This window comes from Ascidia mentula, chromosome 5 (genome assembly GCF_947561715.1).
Source record: "Ascidia mentula chromosome 5, kaAscMent1.1, whole genome shotgun sequence".
NCBI lineage: Eukaryota > Metazoa > Chordata > Ascidiacea > Phlebobranchia > Ascidiidae > Ascidia > Ascidia mentula.
The window spans coordinates 5,334,701-5,355,792 of record NC_138570.1 but is presented as its reverse complement, the minus strand read 5'-3'; the positions used below and the strand labels follow the sequence as shown (position 1 = coordinate 5,355,792).

Sequence of the window (21,092 nt, the reverse complement as noted above, 5' to 3'; positions counted from 1 at the left end):
CAAATGACCCATAATGATCAGTTTGCTGTAAACAGTGTATACTGTTTCGACATATAATGTCTCATAGGTGAATCTGGTGACAGGTTGGCCCTGCTGGTTGAACTAGCCAGACAAAGGAGTTTTTCACTGTATGGTATACTTTACAGTAAACGTCGATCTTTATTGGTTTGTGCCTAGTTTGGGCACTCAATGGATTAATGTTTACTGCAAAGCCCCATAACGTGGAAAAATCTGTTGTCTGGTGGCTAGTTATCCAATCAGGCCAGATTCAGTCTCCTGCTGCACTGTAAGACCTCTTTGGTCGAAACAGTATGTACTGCATGCAGCGAACTGTTGGTAAATTCGAATGCAAGGGAGTTATCATGAAGCTAATTCCTAGCTTAGGAACAGTTTTGCGTTAGGCTACATCAGAGTACACAGTTAATTTTGTGACAAGGTTAAATATAGTCTACAGAGATGAAACTAGGTATCAGGAAAAAATGTGAACATTGATAGACAAACTTCAATACTAGAAAAACCAAAGCAGAAAAATACTCGATCTAAAGAAAAGGTTGCAAACAGATGTTGTTGGGAACAACAGTGGTAGGGTCTTTGTAGCAGCATGCAGATGTAAAAAAACTTCCGTCAGAAACAAAAGCAAGTTTTTAAATGCCGCTTGATGTGTGCTGATTTAATTTGAGAAATAACTAATAGTGATTAGCAGCCCTTGAAATGATCCACAAAGGAATTGCCTCAAAGTTAAAAAGTCAGCCAAAACCTACACAAAATCGGTATGATTAATGACAGTTTTGTCCATTTAGAACGGTCCACAATAGCCCAGCAGGTTACTCAGCACGTCCAGGGGTCCTAATTACCTGTAGGTAAGAGTTTCCAGGCTCGTTTGAGCAGGTAGTCTGCAGCACTGGTGCTGGCATTCAAAAGGTTAAGAAGGAGTTCGATCAGACAAATATGGAACCCGTGTGGACAGGGGGTTACTATGCCTTAAAATGTGGGAAAATTTCTGCGAAGGGGTTGCTGCATGAAACCATTACTACAGTAGCAAGGAAAAACCAAATTCGATGTCTTTTCGCCGCCTTAAAAAAATAACTTTTGTGGTTTTACTGCACCATACTGTGACCTGTATTTCAATCAAGCTTCAGTCAAGTTGTATCATTACTTTGTTCGTTATAGATAACCCAATTACCTGTTGTCGGATCCAGCATACCACACGGGCACTTACATTTAGTAGTGTACACAAAAATCCTATTCATGTATCCGCTATACCAAAAAGTAAAACCAAATAGGCGACAATGGTTCGAAAAATATACCGAGCGCTCCGCATTGCACAAAAATGCACTTAAAGAGGGAGTACAGAGTGAAGTTCAGACACAAAGTGCATTAATTTAAAATTAAACGTAAATCAACTTGGCCGAATACAAAATAAAGAATGCTGTACAGTTACCCAAAGGACCTTGGGCTCATGCTAACCATATGAGAGCTTTGAAACCCCCAAACTAAACGATAACAACAGTAATCCCTTGCAAAATGCCGTATTTTAAGGCAATTGCTTGTAGAAAAGCGCCAAGTCCCAAACTGTGAAAGTAGTTCATAAGAACTCGGAAAAATTAACACAGAAAAAAAAGATCAATGACAGTCACAAAATTAATGGCTGAGAGCCGAGCTCACCAATGTAAATTATTGGGTTGAGATGGTATAGTTCAGAAATTACTGCTATTGTATTAAACATATAGACCTAAAACTCCCATGTTACACGTTTGTAAACATGCTGCAACTCACAGAGAAATGTTTTCCTTTAGATGCGCCATACAACAACTCAGAAGACGAAACAGACTGAGATGAACTCCAGAGGAGAAGAGTCACATACTTGAACAATTGATGTACTCGTTGTTGTTTGCTCTTTACATGTTACTTATGTAAATATGTGGATATTTTGTGTCCGTGCAAACCTCCACTATGTAGTGACCTGTATATTTATTCTGTCTTTCGCCACTAGTGTTGTGCAATGACCTAAGTCTATTGCTTCCATATGTTTTCCCACATGACAGTTACCCCATGAAACATAATGCAGTGTTTCCAGAAAAGATTGCATAATGCCATTGACTGTGTTAGTAAAGTATAACGATTAGAGCAGATTTACTTACAAAATCACATGTACTTACCATCGCAGTAGAACTAAATTGAAGTTAATTTTTTTTAACTTGGAAGCATCTCTTGTAGCTCATTGGTTGCTTGCAGAGAACCAGAGTGTTTGAAGCGCATTATCCCGGTGTATGTGTGATATATTTTCACTTGTGTAATATTATGCCGAGATTCAATTATTTTTCTGTTAATGTAAGACACCAATGGTGATAAACGACTTGTCCCCGGGATGTAATTTCAAATTAATTTTTATGTCACATCGTATGTACTGTTGTACACAGTTCTGTGCGTCACTCCTGCTTGTCCACAATACTTGTGTTTTCTGTAGTTCACCAGCACAGTGAATGAAATTTGCTTGGGTGAATGAAAGTTCATTTGTTTTTACCGCACACTCACCCAACATTAACCATTATAAACATGCCCTTCGATGTGGTTGTTTCTGATTGTAACTTTCACTAAATCTATGCTACACAAAAATAAAATGTGGCGTACAACACAGGAATGGATGAAGTGCCGTACGTTTGAATAGGCGTGAACATAACCCGAAATAGACAATGAAGCGCCGCCTCAAAAGATCTTCGCATTTTTGTCTAGTTGTCCTACTCCCTTTTGAGTCATTGCAATTATATGAGATTTACTTATTTCACGTGATTGATTCTGCTTGCAGAAACGCCTAGGAAATTTAATCTTAACAAATACTTTCATTCAGCAAAACGAGTGCTGGCAGACTTTAAGATTACGTTTGTTGTTTAATGGTTCAATTGCATTCAAAGACTACTACCTAAATGTCGTGGGGCCCACTTGAACTTCCATATTCTAAGTAAAACACGTGTATTGAGGAAATCACAAACGCATCTAAAACATGTACATGAATAAAAACAAACAGGGGGTAAACACAGAAAAAAAAGTTTATGATTTGTCTTAATTGGTTTTAGTGCCACAATTTGGCAGTGATGCAAAAAATCTAGTCTGAAGAAAATTTAATAAAATACTGCGCTCAAAACAACGGTAATAGCACAAGCTCATGGTGCAGCAAAACAGCATATAAAAAACATCTTCTTAAGCAGGGTTGGACAATACCGATACTGGGTCAATGAAAATATCACCAAATGTGTTTCAATAATAAAAATAAACTACACTATTTTCTTTTAAAAGCAATGCCAGCAACTTATAAGATATTGGACTTTTGTCAATAAGACAGATACTCGTCCCAAAGCACTTTGCTTTCCACATTTTTGTCTTCTCCTCATGATTGGGTGTTACACAAACACAGTCCTGATGAACGAAATCCTCACTCATGAAATAATCTGCAAAAAATGACAACATGTGAGTTTTCCATGCGTTTAACTTGAGCTCTGGTTATAGAAGAGAACTTGGGCTTGCTTACTAAAACTTCGTGTACAATACGTACCACCATTGGAAATTATTCAGGGCTAATTTAATTTGACGTCACCTTTTTAACAGTTTCCTTTATGAACGGTTTGCGATCCGAAAGATCAAAGTCCGGATACATTTCATAAACTTTTAAACAAACTGCCTTCATTGTTATTTCCTCCAAATCGGCTCCTTTCAAAATTTTTTCCACAGACTTGCGTATTTGCGCATTCTAAATAAGAAAAACAAATGATTTCATTTTCACACAAAACTCTGCCGCTGGTGATCAGGTAAGCATTGGAACAATTAGTTATGATCACCAGGTGGAAGGATCATATACCGTTGGTGAAGACTTCTTCTTCTTGAGTGGTGCATCGTCATCTGACTCATCAGAAGATGTATTGTCCTTCTTTGACTGACCTTGATAAAGCAATATTTAAAAAGTTGGGCTTGTGTTTTTTTATCCTATGCTTTCCAACCTATTTTGATTTTTGCAATCTTTTTTGGTGAAGCATTAGTCGATTTTCGCTTTTGAGGAGTTTTCTTTTTTGTAGCACTTGGAGATTTGGTTTCTTTCGGACCGGAAACCTTACGTCAACAAATAAAATCCATAATATAGACAAATAATAGTGCTAATGCTAACCACTTACCTCATTATCAGAATCTGAGTCAGAGCTAAGATCATCAGAAGAAATCGTTTCATTGGAAGTGTTCTGTATTTAAATAGAAAGCAAATGGGTGAGCAAAGCTTAAAAATTCATTTTGAAACCTGCTACCTTGGATGTATCGGATGACTTCCTTGGCTTTCGCTTACCCTTGGATTTTTGCTTTTCCCCTTTTGCACGCTTCTTTGGTATTGGCTGTTGAATTATTAGTTTAAGTCATCGTGATATCATTTTCCTGTACACAGGCATAATGAATTTCTCTCACCTTTCCTGAGGCTTTAGGTTCAAGACACCAGTCAAGAAGGCTATCAATTAAATCATCTTTTTTACCCTTTTTGTTTTCAACATCACAAACAGTCATGGCCCATTTTAAATTATCCAGCGTGAACCTGAAGGTGACGTCAAATAAGAGCAATGTATATATATATGAAAGGTCACGGACAATCCAATGCATTACCTTCCCAGGTATTCTTCTTTCTTTTCATATTCATTTGAATCTTTATCGAATGTAAACCCACTAAAGTTTCGAATGTTCTTTTTGCAATGATGGGCCTGCAAATATAACAGGTATTATTTACAACTTACATATTGGGAGGTTACCACCAGTCTAGACCAAAAAAAACAAGCATGTTGCTTTTGATATAATTATTTCAATCTCAATTCGCCCGATTTTGGAGGCCATTAATAATTATGTCGGAATGTTGCCATTTTCTTGAGAAGTCCTATGATAATTTGTCTTTTAGACATGTTGGCCAATTTAAAAACACTTGTTTGGTTGAAAAACCTAAACACAAACATTAGCATTTTTACAAAATAAGTATGGTATAGCAACCCTAAATATAATATATCTCTTCAGCCTAATTATTAAACATGACTGTTCTTGTTGTGGACACTTACATCACCAAATACACCAAAGAAAAGTTTGTGGATAATCTTTAAGTCCTCTCCTTTGTTCCTACTTAGCTGCCACTCAACTCTGGGATGTTCGCCAAGTTTTTTACCCTTTCTGCAAAATGTTTGACGTACATCATTTACACAGTTTTGCTGCAATTAGGACATAACAACATACCCTTCCTTTATTTCAAGCTTCTTTTTTTCTGCGGATGGTGCTGGAGCATCATCATAAGAAAACCTTGCCACCTTCTTTCTCTCTCTCTTTTCTTGCATAATTGCAATTGGTTGTTCAAGCAAGCCAGCTAAAAGGTATTTAAATTAGTGTAATTTATTGTGTTGTGATGCATAAAGTTTTTTTATCAGGAAAATATATATTTCAATAACTTTGTGAAGTCACATTTGTATGTCTAAAAGATCCCTTTTTACCCCAAAATATTTTAAAGCACTAAGTATTTATACCAGATTGGAAAGTTTGTAATTTGTGTGAAGGATTTTTTTTTTGCCTGAACATTTGATCTGCATCAAAATAGAAAGCAAACTAATGAATGAATTCATATACAAAAACATTACGATCATCCGCACAAATAACGAACACAGAAAAAAATTCCCAATGCAAATAAGAAACTTTCCAATCAGGTTAACACTTACGAGGAAGTTCGTCTTCGTCTTCCTCAGTTTCCTTGTCTTCAGTGTCATCATTCTTATTTTCGATTTTAGACTCATCATTTACACTCTCTACGCTTTCTTTGCTCTCAATCGTTGTTTGTGAGTCCTCTTTTTCCACTGTTTCTTTTCCATTAGCTTCAGCACTTTCTGTTTCAGCGTCTACTGGAGCCTTTGGGATAAATATAGTTAATTCCAGTTTCACTCAAATGTACATTATTCGCTATTTTTGGCACGGCGGTCCACATAATATTACCAACAATCTTTGACATTTTGCACATATAAGTTACAACTTATAATGTTACAACATTTTAAATAGTTAAGAATACCAACCTTTTCTTTTGATTTTTCCTGCTTGGTTTCATGCTCTGTCTCTGACATGCTGATATTTGTATCTTTGTTGGTATGTTTAGGTGAAACGCAATTGCTAAAAACGATCAAACAAACTACTACTGTACTGGCCCACGAAAACAAGCAAGCCGCGCGTTTATTTTCGGTAATCTACACAACGATTAGTGCATTGCAGAATCAAAAGTATTGCTTTTTTACAGTGAATAAGTGTGAAAGTTCATTTAACGTTTTCCCGCCTTCATTAACGATGGCAAAGAAAAAATATAGTTTGATTACGAAATGAAATCATGTTTAAAAATATAGTGCTATTTCCTCAAAATGCTAACAAATATGAAAAAACAATTTCTTTTGGACAAAAATACTTCTCATTCACGAATAAAATTTTTTTAGCACAACGGCATGTAAGCACAGTGGTCACTCACAACAAAGGCGTACAAGATGCTAATTTCTTGGCAGCAATGTAGTAAATGTTTTTTAGGGAAAAAATTGCTATCACCACCCAGACATAAGAGTCTGCTTCTTTCTGGAGAGTGCTGGTCGAAGAGGTTTAATTTTTTCACTTTCCCGTTGCTTGTGAAAGTATTCCCTGATTGCACTAGGGCCAAGTCGACAAACGATTAAAGGAGGGTTAACTAATGGGTTACCCTCAATATTTGAAGAACATGGGTTTGAACCCCAATCCAGACGAAATAGCTCCCCAAAGTCACTGGGTAGCTCAGTTAGTTTGTTTTCTCCTGCAATAACTTTAGATATTAGTTTGCGGACATCCTGCTACTTGCATTGTTTTCAAAAAAACTTACCCAACCACAAGCATCTAAGGGACGTTAGAAGCGATATCTCTTTGGGGAGTTGATTAATGTCGTTCATAAACAAAAGAAAGGAGTGCAAATGCCCAGCAAGGTTACCAATTTCAGGTGGTACTTGTAGCACTGCATTGTCGCTCATGTCAAGAAATCCGAGACTTTTCAGACTACAAACACTCTGTGGGACTTCAGTAAACCTATCATAGAAAACAAACTGTAATTTTATACAAATAAATTAGCTTATGTGTCAGGATTTTCTAATATAAAATAAACATTCACGTCATGCATCACCTGTTGTTTGCCAAATGAAGACTGGAAAGCTTTTCGAGTCGAAAAAACTGTTCAGGTAACTCAGTGAGGCAATTGTTACTGAGTGCGATTGCCTCCAAGTGGACAAGACCGCATACTTCATTTGGAATTGACGAAAGTTCGTTGGTGTCCAGAACAAGAGTTCTCAAGTTGCGCAGATTGCCGATTTCTTTGGGAAGCGACGAAAGCTTAAACTATTTGAAAACGGTAAAATAAGAACAACTGTACACTATTGAACCATATAATTGTCCACAAAGGGCAAATAAAGAAAAAAAATACAATTTAAAAATTTGAAAATTCATTGTCCGGTTATAGGCTGAAACAAATAATAATACTACTAAAGGCCATAGTTGTTCCTGGCGGAGCTTACCTCGAGACATGCTTCCCTTTCTGGACTAAGTATCAAGGATTCGACATCGGTATGATTAAAAACAGACTTTGGCAAAGTGGAAAGTTCTAAACCGCGCAATCTGAGCGACTTCGATCCGTTTGAATTTTGAGTACGACTGAACGGCATCTCTTCTTCTGCCAGAAAATCTCTTGGGCCGGTGAGAGCACTTTTGTGGACCGGAATTTTACTTCCTTGACGGTCAATTTTATAATTCAGTGCAGTTTGGTTGGGCGCCTCAGCTTCTTCTGACAGCTGGGATCGCGGCGCTGGCACCGGAATCCGACTTCTCTGAAAATGAACACGTTTCTTGTTGCGGGTCGCATCAAACAGCTTTAAACCGCGGTGTTGATTCAACGATCCAGCACACTCCTGTTGTGAATGGTGGGCCTTTGTCATGCTCGCCTGACCGTGTTGTTGCCAATTACAGTCGGGATAAACTTATTGCTTGGGATCAAGTCGAGAACGTTGTTCTTTCTCACGGCTCGCATGAGTTTCCTCGCGTGTTAATAAAAGTCGTATTTGCAATGCACTCTGAAAGAAAATTCCACGTAACTTCTTTATTATGTCCACAACCTTAGCTCAATACCGCGCAAGGTTTCTATATTTATTTTACATGCGTTGTGTAAATGCGATACTTTCATCTACACTTTTAAACACGAAACGCAATAGTTTTATTGTTGCGATAGTTTCATATACGTCTTCTCTACACAAATCCTCCTTTAAAAACCAGACAAGCCTGCAAAATTGTGGGGCTTGCATGACAGACAAACTCGGCACATATGTCAAAACATCGTCTCGTCTGGCTGTGATAAACCTTATGCGTTTGCCAATGCCTGGAAGCTGGATACACGAACGTCTGGGCAATACAAACAAACGCTCATCCACTATGAGGGGTGATATTATTGAATCACTCAGACTTATTATGTTATTTTTTCTGGTGGCGAAAGAGCTTCAACTATGGAACCTGCCAACTCTGCAGTGGCCTGTGTAAACAGGCGTATCTGGTTGTACTCGAATCTCTGCTATTGTTGGTTCACCATTTAGATCCATTGTACACGCCTTATAACGTCACAACCAGCACAAGAAGAAAAAACTGCGTTCGATTATTTTGCAGACTTTTACGTTTGTCAAAGAACTAGGTACATGGCCCGTGTCGAACCCAAACACTGTATTCGGTCATTTGTCCAAAAAAATATAGTTTTCAAAACGTTTTTGACTCCTTTGATAAAAATACTATCTTCGGGTTAAATAAATAAATCCACTTTTCCACTGTTGAACAGCATTGCTCAACCAGAACGACAAACTCGACTCTATACGGTTCGCCTTTGTAGTAAATTGAAGCTCCAGGTATTTCGATTTGTTGACTCCGCCCAAAACACGATTGACTTGTAAGACTATATCCCGTCGTGGTGGAATATTGTACATGCGCACATATTTGGCAGGTTCCGTCATAACGTTTGCGCCAGTTAAGGATAAAGAAAAACAATGTTAAAGTAAATACACGAATGTTCGTTCGCTACAAAATCAATTTGTTGCCATAAAAACTTGCAAAAAAACCCTTAATATTCTTCGTCTCATCCATTTTGTTTGTGCATTTCTCTTTACTCGGCGCTGGCCATGTGTGCGCGGTTGGGAACATTGTTTTGTTGAAATGCAATCCGATTATTTATGGTGTTTATGCAATATAATCTTGTTCAACTATTTTTAGTTTGTTTGGGTAATGTGTTTGCCCTGTTACGTGCTCGCAATTGGCTTTAATACGTCAAAGAAAGTTAACATTTTTGGAAACGAATTATTATAATCTAGTATTAAGCAGACTACTTTACGACGTTGCAGATATTTCAAATTTTCTAATAAATGAAAACTTAGTATAAGTTTTAACTATGGGGGCTTATCTGTCATCTCCGGCCCTGGAGAAAATTTCTCAGGATTTTGAAGAAAATGGTCAATACAGCTGTGGTTTATCTGGAATGCAAGGGTGGAGAATAAGCATGGAGGTACAAACCTCATTCTACACTCTCTTTGCTGGCCACCTGTCCCTTTTTATATTTATTGTTGTTGTTGTTTTTTTTGTGTTAAAGGATGCTCACAATTGTATTCCTGATATCGGTGATGGGACAAGCTTGTTTGCTGTATATGATGGTCATGGGGGTAAGGCTACTTTGCATTTAAACTTACTACAAATAAATGGTTAATCACCTGATTAATAAAAAGCAGAGTCAGGGATAATAAGGCAATCCAATCGACATTTTATTTATGTGTTGTTTACAGGTGGTGAAGTCGCTATTTACTGTTCTCTGCATTTTGCTGACATGCTGAAGAAAACTAGTGATTATAAAAGTGGAAAACTTGAGGAGGCACTTTCACAAACTTTTATGGATATTGACCGAAAAATTAAAGAACCTGCTGCCAAAAGAGTAAGTTTTTTGCATTTCATGAAAATAATATCATTTATATGAATAATTTTATGTGGAAATGCTTTGAAAAAATGTGCTTGTTAACTCCTATTTGTTTTGTAGGAGTTAAAAGTGTTAAGCCAAAAAGATCCTGGTGATCCTGCACCAAATGAAGAAGACTATAAAAAGATGGAAGATGAAGAAAAAGAAGGTACATGTGTGTCCAAAAATCTGTTAAGGTGAGTTTACCTTTGCAAAAAAAACTTAAATAAGGACTTGTTCAGATGAAGATGAAACAAAACTTCTGTATGAAGAAGCAACTATGAACATTGATGACCTTCTCGCAAGATATGGGAGGGTGAGAAAAAAGTCTTTGTATGTATGGCTAGTGTGGCTGACATTGTATTTGTAATGGAAAGTTGGTCAAACTGCATTGCAACATCATACTTTTAACATAGGTTGCCAATGAAACAAAGGAGATGATCAAAAGCATTAAAGGAGAGGAAAGCAGTCGAGGTTCAGAAACAGAGGTATGAGATACATGTGTTGTTGTGACACACAGCTTTTGTACTTTTAGCCAAGTTAGCATAAAATCAATCATTTTAGAAACCAAAACAAACAGCTGATCAAACCTCACCCCCCTCTTCAAAGGAAGCAACGCCCATTGACACTGGATCAAAAAAGGGTTAGTTTAAATAGTAGAAAAACAATATTTAGGTAAAATGTGTCAGTGAAGGTGCTCTCGACTAAAATTAATGGTTAGATTATAAACATTTTTCCATGAGCTTATTTGTAACAACAACAGGGTTCGAATTAGCAGTTCGCAATTCGCAAATTGCGAACCGTTTGGGGGGTTGTTGCGACATGTTTATGAGATTATTGCAATGCAACATGCAGCAGATCATAAGGCGCCGCATCCTTCTTCATCTATTCATTCGTGCACACGCAACAAGCGCTGATGCAAACAACGTTGTTAAAGTTTCTTGACAATGTCAACGACTATTTTTTTTTAATCCTCTTATTTTGTCAAGCCTCTATTGCGCAAGTCAATGAAACGATGTCGATGTATGACGAAACAAATATTGGGTTAACAGCAGGTTTTAAGCGTAATGCACAGTCACGTACGAGGCAAAATTTAAGTGTTGCAATTTAGGTTGTAACATTTTTGCGATACGTTTTTTACCGCTAATTCGAACCCTGAACAATACAACATAATTAGTAGTTTCAAAAATTAAACACAGTATCCTATTTATCTTCCTCAGAAACTGTTGATTCATCAACAAAAGAAGAAACTGACACTAAGAAGAATGAGAAAACAACTGCTAAGACAGCTGAGAATGTTTGTCAAAATTTGTCATTGTTTAAATAAACCACATTGTCCAAAATATATTTTTGACTAAACTTTGTTGATCACTGCAGTTGTTTTTTTAGGCTGGCGGGGATGCAAAGTTGACTAAACAAGAAAAATCAGGTATATACTAAACAAGTTCTTACTTTACTGCGATGTCAGTTGAAAAGCAATGAGTAGTTTGTCGTTTTAAAGATGAAACAACCGCTGACAGCAAAACGACTGTGGAAACTAAAAAAGTTTTGAAGAAAACGTTCGTGAAAGTTAAACCAACCAAAGCAGTTGATGATGATGCGGAGTCTGAGGATGACGGTGAGTAATTCATTACCTTTTTGTTATAAGTCTTGGAGAAACTTAAACCCTCAAAAGTCATAATATATATTGTACTGTACCAGAGCAGAATTCTTCCCAACCATCATAGTCACAGTCCCCATGCAATAGTGCTGTAATGAGAGTTAGGAAACTGATGAAGCCATGTACAGTTTTAAGCTGTTATGTGGGAATAGGAACAATAAAATTTCATACAAATGCAGAATGGAATTACAAAAACACTTCACTCACAGAATAATATAAGCCATGTTTCTTTAATTGTGTGTTTGGATTGCAGATTATGATGGATTCGAAAGTGATGAAGCAATGGGTGGAAGCAGCAGTGAGGAAGAGTCTGAAGAAGAGGAAGATGATGAGGAGGAGGATGAAATGGAAGAGGGTGAGGAAGAGGAACCAGACGATGAACATAATGATGAAAAAGATGGAGCCACAACCCTCTCTGAGCTGGAGGCTCTGGGATCAGGAACTGATGAGCCGGGCTCAGACAGGTAATTTTGATAATGTTGACTCCATCTTTTAGAAAAACATAAATTCCATGTTCGTGCAGTTTTCATCATGAAATGGTATTCCAAAATGGTTGTTATGTTTTAACTACCATTTCATAATGAAAACTGCACAAGCATGGAATTCTTTTGTGCTGATGCTTTATTTTTTTTCTTGCAAACCATCTTTAAAGCAGCTGCGTCAGACATAGATTTTTGTAATTCGTTGTCCTTCAGAAGCAAACTCCACACCCATGTTTTTTTATTGCACATATCCATGCCATATTAATTATTTCTACATAATCAGAAAAATTCTGATATGTGTGTAGAACTTGATGTTATGTGGTGTGAAAATGTTACATACATGATATTTTCCAATATGTTTACAGTGGAACAACAGCAGTGGTTGCATTGCTTAGAGAAAACAGCCTGCATGTTGCCAATGCTGGTGATTCCCGTTGTGTGTTGTGTAGAAAAGATGGAAAGGCTTTTGACATGTCTGATGACCACAAGGTTGGATATTTATATCAGAAATTTTGGTGTAAATGTCCATGACATGGACGATTTTATGACTGACTTTTGAACAACACACTGTATATATATATGTATATATATACAACTTGGCAGTAGCAAAATTTAAATGACGTTGTTAGTTTTACAAATACTTATAGCTAAAGCTGTTTTTTTTTGTTTTTTATAATGTTGTATTTTAGTTTGATTTGTTTACAAAAAATATGTCTAAATTACCATTGCCAATTGTTTTACATGTACTTTTTTTGACTTGTTTGTATTAATAAGTTCACAATCATACAGATAGCTCTGTTAGTTGAATTTAGAAAATATATTTCACCTATCATCATACAACAAGGTATCATCAGTTTCTGCAACTGCCACTGGTGAAAAACAGAAACAAATAAGTTAGGTTACTAACTTCTCGATTCTAAATCGAGAATATTTTATGAATACATGTTTATATACTTTATTGCTTGCTTGTGCACAGTCATAGATCAGAGACTGACACGACAAATTGAAGAAATATGTTTATATACTGTAGATATACTGCATTTGGACATGCAGTCTTTTTATGTTGTAATTGACATTTCCACTTGTATCACCCACAACTAGTGGCGTTGGAGAAAGGTTGATTACAGAAGGAAAAAATCAACATATGTTTGTGTTGTTATTTAGCCTGAGGATGAGCGTGAGCTGACACGAATCCGGGCAGCAGGCGGACATGTCAATCCACAGGGAAGAGTTAATGGAGGTCTGAACTTGAGTCGTGCGATAGGTAAGTGTCTTGTTTTTTTTGGTTTGTTTCTTATGAAAAAACCTAAATCCTACCACCACTTGCAGGAGACCATTGCTACAAGACAAACAAAAATTTGTCTCTTGAAGAGCAAATGATCAGCGCTCTTCCTGATATTAGAAGTGTGACTTTAATGCCTGGTGATGAATTCATGGTGCTTGCCTGTGATGGTATATGGTAAGTTTACTGACACTTGTGCAAAAAACTGTTAAGCTGCCGTTGTTTGGAATACTCTAAAGCCCTGTTTGATTTTTATTTAAAAGAAAATCACTTCCAATGTGACACTTTTATTGTTTGCCTGTGTGATTAGATTTATTAACAATGCAACTTTGATAAAAAGATTTCGTCAGCTGAAGCTGACCTTTATGGCACTGCTAAAAGGCAAATCCTCATCAAATGAATGCACAGTAAAATAACTGACGAACTCTACATACTCAGGACAGTAACATATTCTGTTGGCAGGAACGTAATGTCAAGTCAGGAGGTAGTAGACTTTGTTCGGGAGAGGCTAAAACCAAATGAAGACCAATCAGTTGAGAATGGAAATGCAGAAAAGGATAAGAAGACGAAGCTGTCCAAGATTTGTGAAGAGGTCTATAATTGTATTTCTATTGTTACTCCGCTTTATAGCCCGCTGTTTTATCACTAGTCTTCCATCACTATTTTTGTATTAACCGTCATTGTTAACTTTAGATATTCACCAAGTGCCTTGCACCGAATACAGAAGGGGATGGGACCGGCTGTGATAATATGACCTGTATCATTATACAGTTTGATCAGGATTGGCTGAAAAGGGTTGCCAAGACAACTGACACAACAGAAGATGTGTCAGATGTTTGCGAAAACCAACAGACATTGTCTGAAGGCGCCGCACGAGTAAATAATCATTCCACAAATGAACTCAACACAGATATCGATTTGGTAAAATTGCACAAACATTCGGAGGATGTAGTGACGGAATGTGACATGGCAGCCAATAAACGAAACAGGACTGATGACTCAACAACTTGCATGAACGGCAATTCAGACAATCAACCAAAAAGAATAAAAATTGAATAGATAAATATTCGTAGGAGGGGGTATAATGCTTTGCATAAGCAGTTGCAAGTTAGACAAAGGGTATCATTTTGTGTTTTTATTGTTCCACCAACTTCCAAAGTGACCATTCTTTTAAAGGTTTTGTAATACACTTAAATGAAAATAAGTACAACTAATCAATAAACAGTTTGATTGCATTATGAAACTTACAACATCCTGCAGAAAAACTGTATTTTCTGGTTTCACTGAAAAAGTTTATGCTAAAAGCTGGAAAAACACTAATGTACTGTGAACTAATTGACAACCCTTGGTGGTGCTTGAACCATTTAGGCATTTTCTTCTTTCACGTTGATTACAAATGTAATACTCACAAAATATACATAGGTTTTTGCTTATATTGCCACACACTTTTCTGCTTTGTAACATTTATCATCTGTGCTCATTTGCTTTAACCTGGGCATTACCGTGGAGATTGTAATTTCATAAACTTGTTGAACACTTTTCATGTGCCATAGAACAATCTTTTTGGGGTTTCCACTTGTACAATGCTGTTCATCGGTTTCCTTTTTGTTTTTATTGTCCAGCACTGCTCCATTTTCTTTATGTGTCCCACAGCATTTTGTGCTGAATTTTCAGTGCAGAGACTTCTGCAAAAAGCGTTTGCTGCCACCCAAAATTGTTGGTATCTCCGCTTTAATCCATAATTCTCTCTTGAACACGTGTTAATTGTTGGGTTTTTACTTTTGTGCCCTGACAGACGTTTTGGTTTGTGTTTACTAGGTATTAGATAAATGGTTTTTTAAGGCCGCATCTCTCAATTAAATCCCAAAAATTGAGTTTTAGAAGTCATTTGTTATTGTGCACCTGGTTACAGTTTCTCTTGTTTGCCAAAAACAATTGCCGGGTCTGATGACTCATGAAGGGGGACTTCTATTGCTGAACAGAAAAAAAATTGATTGCAGCTGCATTAAGACAGCACATTGGGGGGTTTTGCAAAGGCTAACTGCTAAATTGTCAGTCCTAGGGGGTGTACAAACAGCCCCGGTGGGGCCCCAAGACAATTACAAGACATCTAATTCTTCATGAATTGTGTAGAGGAGGGTTGGTGGCTTCACTTAATCGCAAATGGAGGTAACTTTCTGTGATTCATTTTTTCACAAAACAAACCTACACTTTTTTCTGCTTTTTTGACCAAAATAATGGCCAACAGAGGGTCAAAATGCCCCCGGGGGAGCAGTTTAAGTAGTTATTTTGATTATAAATTTGGCCACAATTCCTTGCCAAGGGTCCGCACTAACAGAAAATCACAAATTGAACATACATTCTGTGATTCATTTTTTCACAAAATCAACCTCAATATTTGGGTAGTTTTTCAGCTACATGTACAACAGCACCCTCTACCAATTTACTGCCTGACTAATAGCCCTGAAAAACAAACTAAAACTGCCCCAAACACGCTGAAAATCGCCCTGGCAACAGCCTGTTCATCTGCGCTCATTCAACCAAAACACTGGCGCCCATGCATGACCCATTGCATTGTTACACACAATTTTACTCTGTTACGCAGGAGTTCGAGAAGGGCAATTCCCAACCGGGAAAGTCTTTTCCATAGAAATACAGAGATGCGGCCTAAAGGCTTGTCAAAATGATTTGCCTTGACAAGGGTGGGGAAAAAAAAGTTTAAAGCAGATCGAAACAACTCCCACTAACTTTCAGTGAGGAGTTTGTGAGAGACAACATGTTGGTAGCCGTGCGAATAGCTCTCACCAGCAACTTTAAATCATGTGTAAGTTACTGTCAGTGGCATTTGCATTGATGTTTCTGAAGAAAACCTTGTTTTAAGGTTCAGTCAAGACGTACAAGTCAAGATGCTACTTTTCCACTGTTTAAGTCAGAGGAATGGGATTTCACAGAAAAGCACACTTTGCTCAAAGTAATCAAAATATTGTCAGACTGCTTAGTTCTAAAACAAACTGGCCATAAATTTGCAGGAGATGCCTGGTGTGACTAGGATTTTGGCAGCCACTAAACCCGCTGAAGTTGTTTTAAAATTACTTGCTTGGAAACAAAAGATGATAAAACAATTGGGAGAAGAAAGATTTGAACAAATGAGACAGGGTACATAATTTGTAGATGTGAATCTTTGATCAATGCAAATTTATGTTTACAAAAAGAGACCTTGCAAGCTGGAAAATACTGCCACAAATCTATTGAAGATCATTTGAATGGAACACCACTTGGTGATGTGGAGGTCCTTCAAGAAGCAGAACTGCTTTGGTCCAGTGTCCTTCCTTTACTCAAAGATGTCACTGATGTAAAACAAATAGAAGAAAAAGTGTTCCATCCAGTTTTGGGCTACAGTGGCTATGTTGATTGTATTGCTAAATTTAGGTTATTAATTTTTAGTTACATTTATAACTTTTATGTTGCGATATGACTTTTTGCTTCGGTCACAGAGGCCAATGGTGCATCGTCGATTGGAAAACCTCACAAAAACCAAGGAGAAATTTGGAAGACTGCTATGATGATCCTTTACAAGTGGCTGCTTATGCCGGTGCCTTTAATTTCAACAATCCCATTACAGATCAGGTTCTTACTTAAGTATGGGTCAGGATAATAGTAATTAACAATGTGATTTCCCATTTGCTTATAGATTAAACATGGACTAATAGTTAAAATATACCATGATGGAAGCCCTGCAGCAGCATTTGACTTAAATACTTTTGCTATGGAGTACTATTGGAATAAGTGGCTCAAAAGGGTCATCCAGTACAGCGACTGTTTGGTGAGAATATTGTGAAAACTATTCTTTTTCAAAAACTTGACATTATATCGAATAATCTTGGCCTGGTTCTAGAACACACCTGAGGATTGCTCCATACCCACTGGAAATTTATCTGAGGTGGCAAAAGAGATATATGGATTAAAGTAGTTGGAAAGTTTATTCATCAGCAGTTGTAATCAGTGAGAGGTATATGTTGACAGCCAAGTTTTTGTGGGTGTAGTGAGACTTTTTATACTAATGGTATCAGGCTCAATATTTTTTTGCGAAATTTCCTGAAATGAAGCAAAATGTGTGTTTATTTAGATGTACAACCATTTATTGCTGCTGCCTTTTTCGCAACCTCATCTTGCATTTTTTTATGTCAATGCTGTACGGCTGTTCACACCATGTGACTACAGATTATATACACTGATAAAAATAATATCAAAACTGCCTTTAGTGTCACAATAATATATTTAAATGAAATAAAATATAAATTACCAATACAGGTGCCTGATATGTTTGCTGAGTTCAAATTACTAGAGCATTTCATTAATATACCCTTGTTTCAAAGGCAGGTAAAGTTAACAATGTACCAGGCCATACCAATTCAATCTAGACGTTCACAATCTTATCCACTTAACCTGGAACAAAAAGTGCTCAAAATCAAGAAACAACGAACTGATTATCAAGTCAAAAATCGATTGAAGGCATTGTATGCCAAGTCCATGTCAAATAACATTTGTCTTGCTTGTGCATCATCTAGGTCATCTGAAGCAGACATGCCTTTGAATGTTACTAGCCTGTAAAACAAATGGGAATGTTAAATCATATTAGCTACAATATGCCCTAGATTTAAATACCTACCATGTATTTACTTTTTGCCTTCCTTCAAAGTTTGATGGCAGAGTGCTCATGCGACTCATGCTCTCCGCGAGGTCCTTCAGCTCTGGGTGTAATTCATCCATTGCTCTAACTTCCAACCTCAGCTTGTCCATAACCGTGATAAACAGCTGATAAAAAACAATAATACAGTAAAAAACATTTAAGCATGGCTTTGCGTTGCCTCTCCATACATACAGAAACTATGTCAGCAACGCATTTGCTTGTGTTTCCTTTATCGTCTGGAATGGTTATGGGCCTGTCTTCTCTTATTCTTTCAAGTGCAGCATGGCAATCTTCAAGTTTGTATAGTTTTATAAACTCATCGAGGCTTGACACCTCCGTTTTAACTTGACGAAACGCAACCTTGTACTGTTCCAAAAGTTTTGAACAAGCTCCAGTATAACTTGATAAATAAGTGGAAATCTTGGTTAGTATATTTTTGATCCTAACATCACACTTACTTACTCCTTGGCGGTCAGCGCATCTTTTACATACGCCTTTTCCAGTGCCTGCAGTGTTTTAATGATAGAATACAGTTCTGCTAAGTTGTCATATTTTTCTCTTTCCCTTGCTGAGCTGTAGAGTTTAACTTCTTGATACAGTTCTGGTCGCGACATAAGTTTTGCTACAATACAATAGTTATTTGCAATTTACTGTAGCCTACTGTTTTTGTTTATTGACAGCAGAACTGCACACATAGATATCCGAAACCTGTGACCAAACCATGGAAATCGTATCACTAAAATAGTTACTTCAACCTCGGACATTTTATTGTTGATTGGATTTAGAATTTACTGAATTGGAAGGAAATCATTTTAATTGCTCAATATAGGCAAGCAGACATAAATTGACCACTACTCATAGTATGGGCCAAAAACGTTGTATAATCACAATAGACAATTTCTATGGTATCACGCTCACTTAATATTAATCAGTACGTTTCGCGCTGCACAAACGAATTTATTTTTACTTTGGAAGTTGTTAGGATTAATCCTTTATATTTTTCTAAATCACGTCCGAAAGCCAATTCTTGTTGGATTCATAATTGTGTAGAGTTCATATTTAATAGCAGCCCACTTTATAATTAGTGTGGTGATACAGTGACCAGAGAATAGCAATTACATACATCAACGAAACCCGTTTGCCTCGGGCTATTGTTAACCGAGACTATTCAAATGCTTCGCCAGTGTTACAGACATGAACTTCGCACATGTTAGGTTATTTGGGGATTGGGCATCTCCTTGATGACTCTACGCCATTTGAGGTTGGTCATTCAGTCAAATTACGAAAGGCTAGATAAAGTCAGGCTCTGATTGGGTGGAAAGAGTTTTTTAAACGAACAATGTTCTAATACACAATTAAAATTGAGGCCAAACAAGTGTGTACATTATTTGCGCATCGTATATAGCTACAGTGCTGGTTTACCACTACGTGTTTAAACGTGGCTTGTCACCCAACACGAATTGTAACCAATAGAAAATATAGGACTAAGGAACCCCAACTAATAATTGATCAACATTTCGCACCGATTGTCTTTGAAAAGGTCGCCAGTTCCCAAAACGAGTCAAGCAATAGTTGCATCGTATATGCTATAATGTTGCTTACTGTGGGGGAGCTTGTCTGCCTGTTTGCACAGATATTGAGACCAAGATGTCTTTACTCGTTGATAGCCATCTTCGTTACACCACGATGGAAAACTAAAAGTATTGAATTTGACCGGCAAGGCCTGAATTGCAGACAAAACCGTTTCGGTCAAAGCTAGAAAAAGTTTATTTGAGTTGGTTGTAGTGCAAGGATTTAATGAGAAATAGGCTTCCTGATTTTTTTTCTGCACTAGTGTACGAATTAATGAAATGTATTCACGATACCTTATTTATTTTGCGTGCCTTGAGCTTTATTATTAAATTAGGAATGAAAAAGAAGTATGTGAATTTTGCTTTGAGTGTTTTTCTCACGCTGGTATACTGGAGGGTAGCAAGGTTTTTACCATCCAAAAAGTCTTACCCAAAGATTTATGTCAGATACTCTTCAAATAACAAACAGTTCAACGAAAATGCAACTAACATCCCGTCCGTGCAAGTCCCGGAACATTTCGAAGAGATACAAGAATTTCCAAACACGTCTGACAACTGTTTTGAGGGCACAACTGACTGGAAACATTCTGTGACGCCTCGTTACAAGCTGAATCCACGGAAGCTATTGATCCCCAATCTTTACAATGGACCATGCAATCAGATGATTGGATTTCAACAAAGTATCCTAATGGCTATCCTACTTAACCGGTTAGTAAAACAAAAAGCTACGTATGGATCTTATGATTTAGGGGTAACTATATGTCAATGCGCAAAAATTGTGAGGTAAGTTGTCAGGCTATGCTTTGCATAGCATATTTGTACGCATAACATTAACCGTGTTTCGCGGCACGTACTAGCCGATATAGATAGTGCGAATTGCTCATGGGTTTCGAATTTCAGCACTCTGGTACTTCCCCCGTTCTACTACCACTCAATCCAAGCAAATGCTACAAAGAAAGTGACGAGTGCAGATCAGCGATTGGACGTAAATCAACTGCGAAAACTTTTGTCCGTGGTCACGTTGGACGAGGCAGTGGATTTCTGCGGGGGAATCCTGGATGCGGTGTTCCACGCATGGTCACAAAAAGAGGTATTGTGTTAGGCAATACTGTGGAGACTTTTAACGCGTGCGAAAGACCATTAGGTATATTGTGAAGATTTTTTTTGCGCTCTACAATTTGCCCGAATGAAAAAGGCCATTGACAAAGTAGCAAATTTGTAAAAACAAGGAAATTAAACTTTCAGCTAACTTATTTTTTTACAATTATGGTCGCAATTGAGAATTAGAATTATGTGGTTGGACAATCGCACCAGAGCGTCTCGATGCGTAGTTTGGGAACCATTGCCGTAAAAACGCACATTTCAAATTATACGTCAAGC

The 21,092-nt window shown here is 37.3% G+C and overlaps 5 protein-coding genes across 5 annotated transcripts; 2 read left to right on the top strand and 3 right to left on the bottom strand.

Moving 5' to 3' along the window:
• Positions 1–2,959: 2,959 nt before the first annotated feature.
• On the bottom strand, positions 2,960–6,237 carry LOC145901871 (protein DEK-like). Its single transcript, XM_082989679.1, has 12 exons — positions 6,069–6,237; positions 5,721–5,907; positions 5,248–5,374; positions 5,076–5,184; positions 4,636–4,730; positions 4,444–4,567; positions 4,290–4,373; positions 4,164–4,226; positions 3,993–4,101; positions 3,854–3,933; positions 3,593–3,745; positions 2,960–3,446 (listed from the first exon to the last, which is right to left on the bottom strand). Exons 1-12 carry the CDS (start codon positions 6,114–6,116, stop codon positions 3,435–3,437), a joined length of 1,191 nt encoding a protein of 396 aa, XP_082845805.1. The 5' UTR covers positions 6,117–6,237; the 3' UTR covers positions 2,960–3,434.
• A 314-nt stretch (positions 6,238–6,551) lies between these two features.
• On the bottom strand, positions 6,552–8,246 carry LOC145901873 (uncharacterized). Its single transcript, XM_082989681.1, has 4 exons — positions 7,569–8,246; positions 7,181–7,392; positions 6,887–7,086; positions 6,552–6,820 (listed from the first exon to the last, which is right to left on the bottom strand). The coding sequence occupies exons 1-4, from the start codon at positions 7,983–7,985 to the stop codon at positions 6,579–6,581; spliced, it is 1,071 nt and encodes a 356-aa protein (XP_082845807.1). The 5' UTR covers positions 7,986–8,246; the 3' UTR covers positions 6,552–6,578.
• A 1,183-nt stretch (positions 8,247–9,429) lies between these two features.
• Positions 9,430–16,036, top strand: LOC145901862 (protein phosphatase 1G-like). Its single transcript, XM_082989668.1, has 16 exons — positions 9,430–9,586; positions 9,671–9,740; positions 9,861–10,006; positions 10,109–10,196; positions 10,270–10,343; positions 10,444–10,515; positions 10,592–10,670; positions 11,248–11,324; positions 11,417–11,456; positions 11,529–11,645; positions 11,941–12,151; positions 12,535–12,658; positions 13,334–13,433; positions 13,499–13,628; positions 13,914–14,043; positions 14,145–16,036. The coding sequence occupies exons 1-16, from the start codon at positions 9,473–9,475 to the stop codon at positions 14,508–14,510; spliced, it is 1,938 nt and encodes a 645-aa protein (XP_082845794.1). The 5' UTR covers positions 9,430–9,472; the 3' UTR covers positions 14,511–16,036.
• Positions 16,037–16,079: 43 nt separating this feature from the next.
• Positions 16,080–17,486, top strand: LOC145901875 (mitochondrial genome maintenance exonuclease 1-like). Its single transcript, XM_082989683.1, has 7 exons — positions 16,080–16,275; positions 16,333–16,422; positions 16,481–16,607; positions 16,664–16,880; positions 16,946–17,078; positions 17,143–17,274; positions 17,347–17,486. The coding sequence occupies exons 1-7, from the start codon at positions 16,228–16,230 to the stop codon at positions 17,419–17,421; spliced, it is 822 nt and encodes a 273-aa protein (XP_082845809.1). The 5' UTR covers positions 16,080–16,227; the 3' UTR covers positions 17,422–17,486.
• Positions 17,466–18,841, bottom strand: LOC145901880 (vacuolar protein sorting-associated protein 28 homolog). The gene is made up of 4 exons (XM_082989687.1): positions 18,604–18,841; positions 18,334–18,541; positions 18,121–18,266; positions 17,466–18,056 (listed from the first exon to the last, which is right to left on the bottom strand). The coding sequence occupies exons 1-4, from the start codon at positions 18,753–18,755 to the stop codon at positions 17,942–17,944; spliced, it is 621 nt and encodes a 206-aa protein (XP_082845813.1). The 5' UTR covers positions 18,756–18,841; the 3' UTR covers positions 17,466–17,941.
• Between the last annotated feature and the right edge of the window lie 2,251 nt (positions 18,842–21,092).

What these genes read in the sequence shown, in the direction of transcription:
- LOC145901871 (XM_082989679.1), bottom strand. Translation starts at nt 6,116, where the DNA reads ATGTCAGAGACAGAGCATGAAACCAAGCAGGAAAAATCAAAAGAAAAG. An exon ending in AAAGAAGAATACCTGGGAAG is followed by an intron (nt 4,568 to 4,635) that starts GTAATGCATTGG and finishes CGTCACCTTCAG; the next exon opens with GTTCACGCTGGATAATTTAA. An exon ending in GATTGCAAAAATCAAAATAG is followed by an intron (nt 3,934 to 3,992) that starts GTTGGAAAGCAT and finishes TGCTTTATCAAG; the next exon opens with GTCAGTCAAAGAAGGACAAT.
- LOC145901873 (XM_082989681.1), bottom strand. Translation starts at nt 7,985, where the DNA reads ATGACAAAGGCCCACCATTCACAACAGGAGTGTGCTGGATCGTTGAAT. An exon ending in AAAGGGAAGCATGTCTCGAG is followed by an intron (nt 7,393 to 7,568) that starts GTAAGCTCCGCC and finishes GTTTTCAAATAG; the next exon opens with TTTAAGCTTTCGTCGCTTCC. An exon ending in CTTCATTTGGCAAACAACAG is followed by an intron (nt 7,087 to 7,180) that starts GTGATGCATGAC and finishes TTTCTATGATAG; the next exon opens with GTTTACTGAAGTCCCACAGA.
- LOC145901875 (XM_082989683.1), top strand. Translation starts at nt 16,228, where the DNA reads ATGTTGGTAGCCGTGCGAATAGCTCTCACCAGCAACTTTAAATCATGT. An exon ending in ATTTGAACAAATGAGACAGG is followed by an intron (nt 16,608 to 16,663) that starts GTACATAATTTG and finishes GTTTACAAAAAG; the next exon opens with AGACCTTGCAAGCTGGAAAA. An exon ending in GATTGTATTGCTAAATTTAG is followed by an intron (nt 16,881 to 16,945) that starts GTTATTAATTTT and finishes CTTCGGTCACAG; the next exon opens with AGGCCAATGGTGCATCGTCG.
- LOC145901862 (XM_082989668.1), top strand. Translation starts at nt 9,473, where the DNA reads ATGGGGGCTTATCTGTCATCTCCGGCCCTGGAGAAAATTTCTCAGGAT. An exon ending in AAGAACCTGCTGCCAAAAGA is followed by an intron (nt 10,007 to 10,108) that starts GTAAGTTTTTTG and finishes TTTGTTTTGTAG; the next exon opens with GAGTTAAAAGTGTTAAGCCA. An exon ending in TGTCCAAGATTTGTGAAGAG is followed by an intron (nt 14,044 to 14,144) that starts GTCTATAATTGT and finishes TGTTAACTTTAG; the next exon opens with ATATTCACCAAGTGCCTTGC.
- LOC145901880 (XM_082989687.1), bottom strand. Translation starts at nt 18,755, where the DNA reads ATGTCGCGACCAGAACTGTATCAAGAAGTTAAACTCTACAGCTCAGCA. An exon ending in GATGCGCTGACCGCCAAGGA is followed by an intron (nt 18,542 to 18,603) that starts GTAAGTAAGTGT and finishes TTATTTATCAAG; the next exon opens with TTATACTGGAGCTTGTTCAA. An exon ending in GCGTTGCTGACATAGTTTCT is followed by an intron (nt 18,267 to 18,333) that starts GTATGTATGGAG and finishes GTTTTTTATCAG; the next exon opens with CTGTTTATCACGGTTATGGA.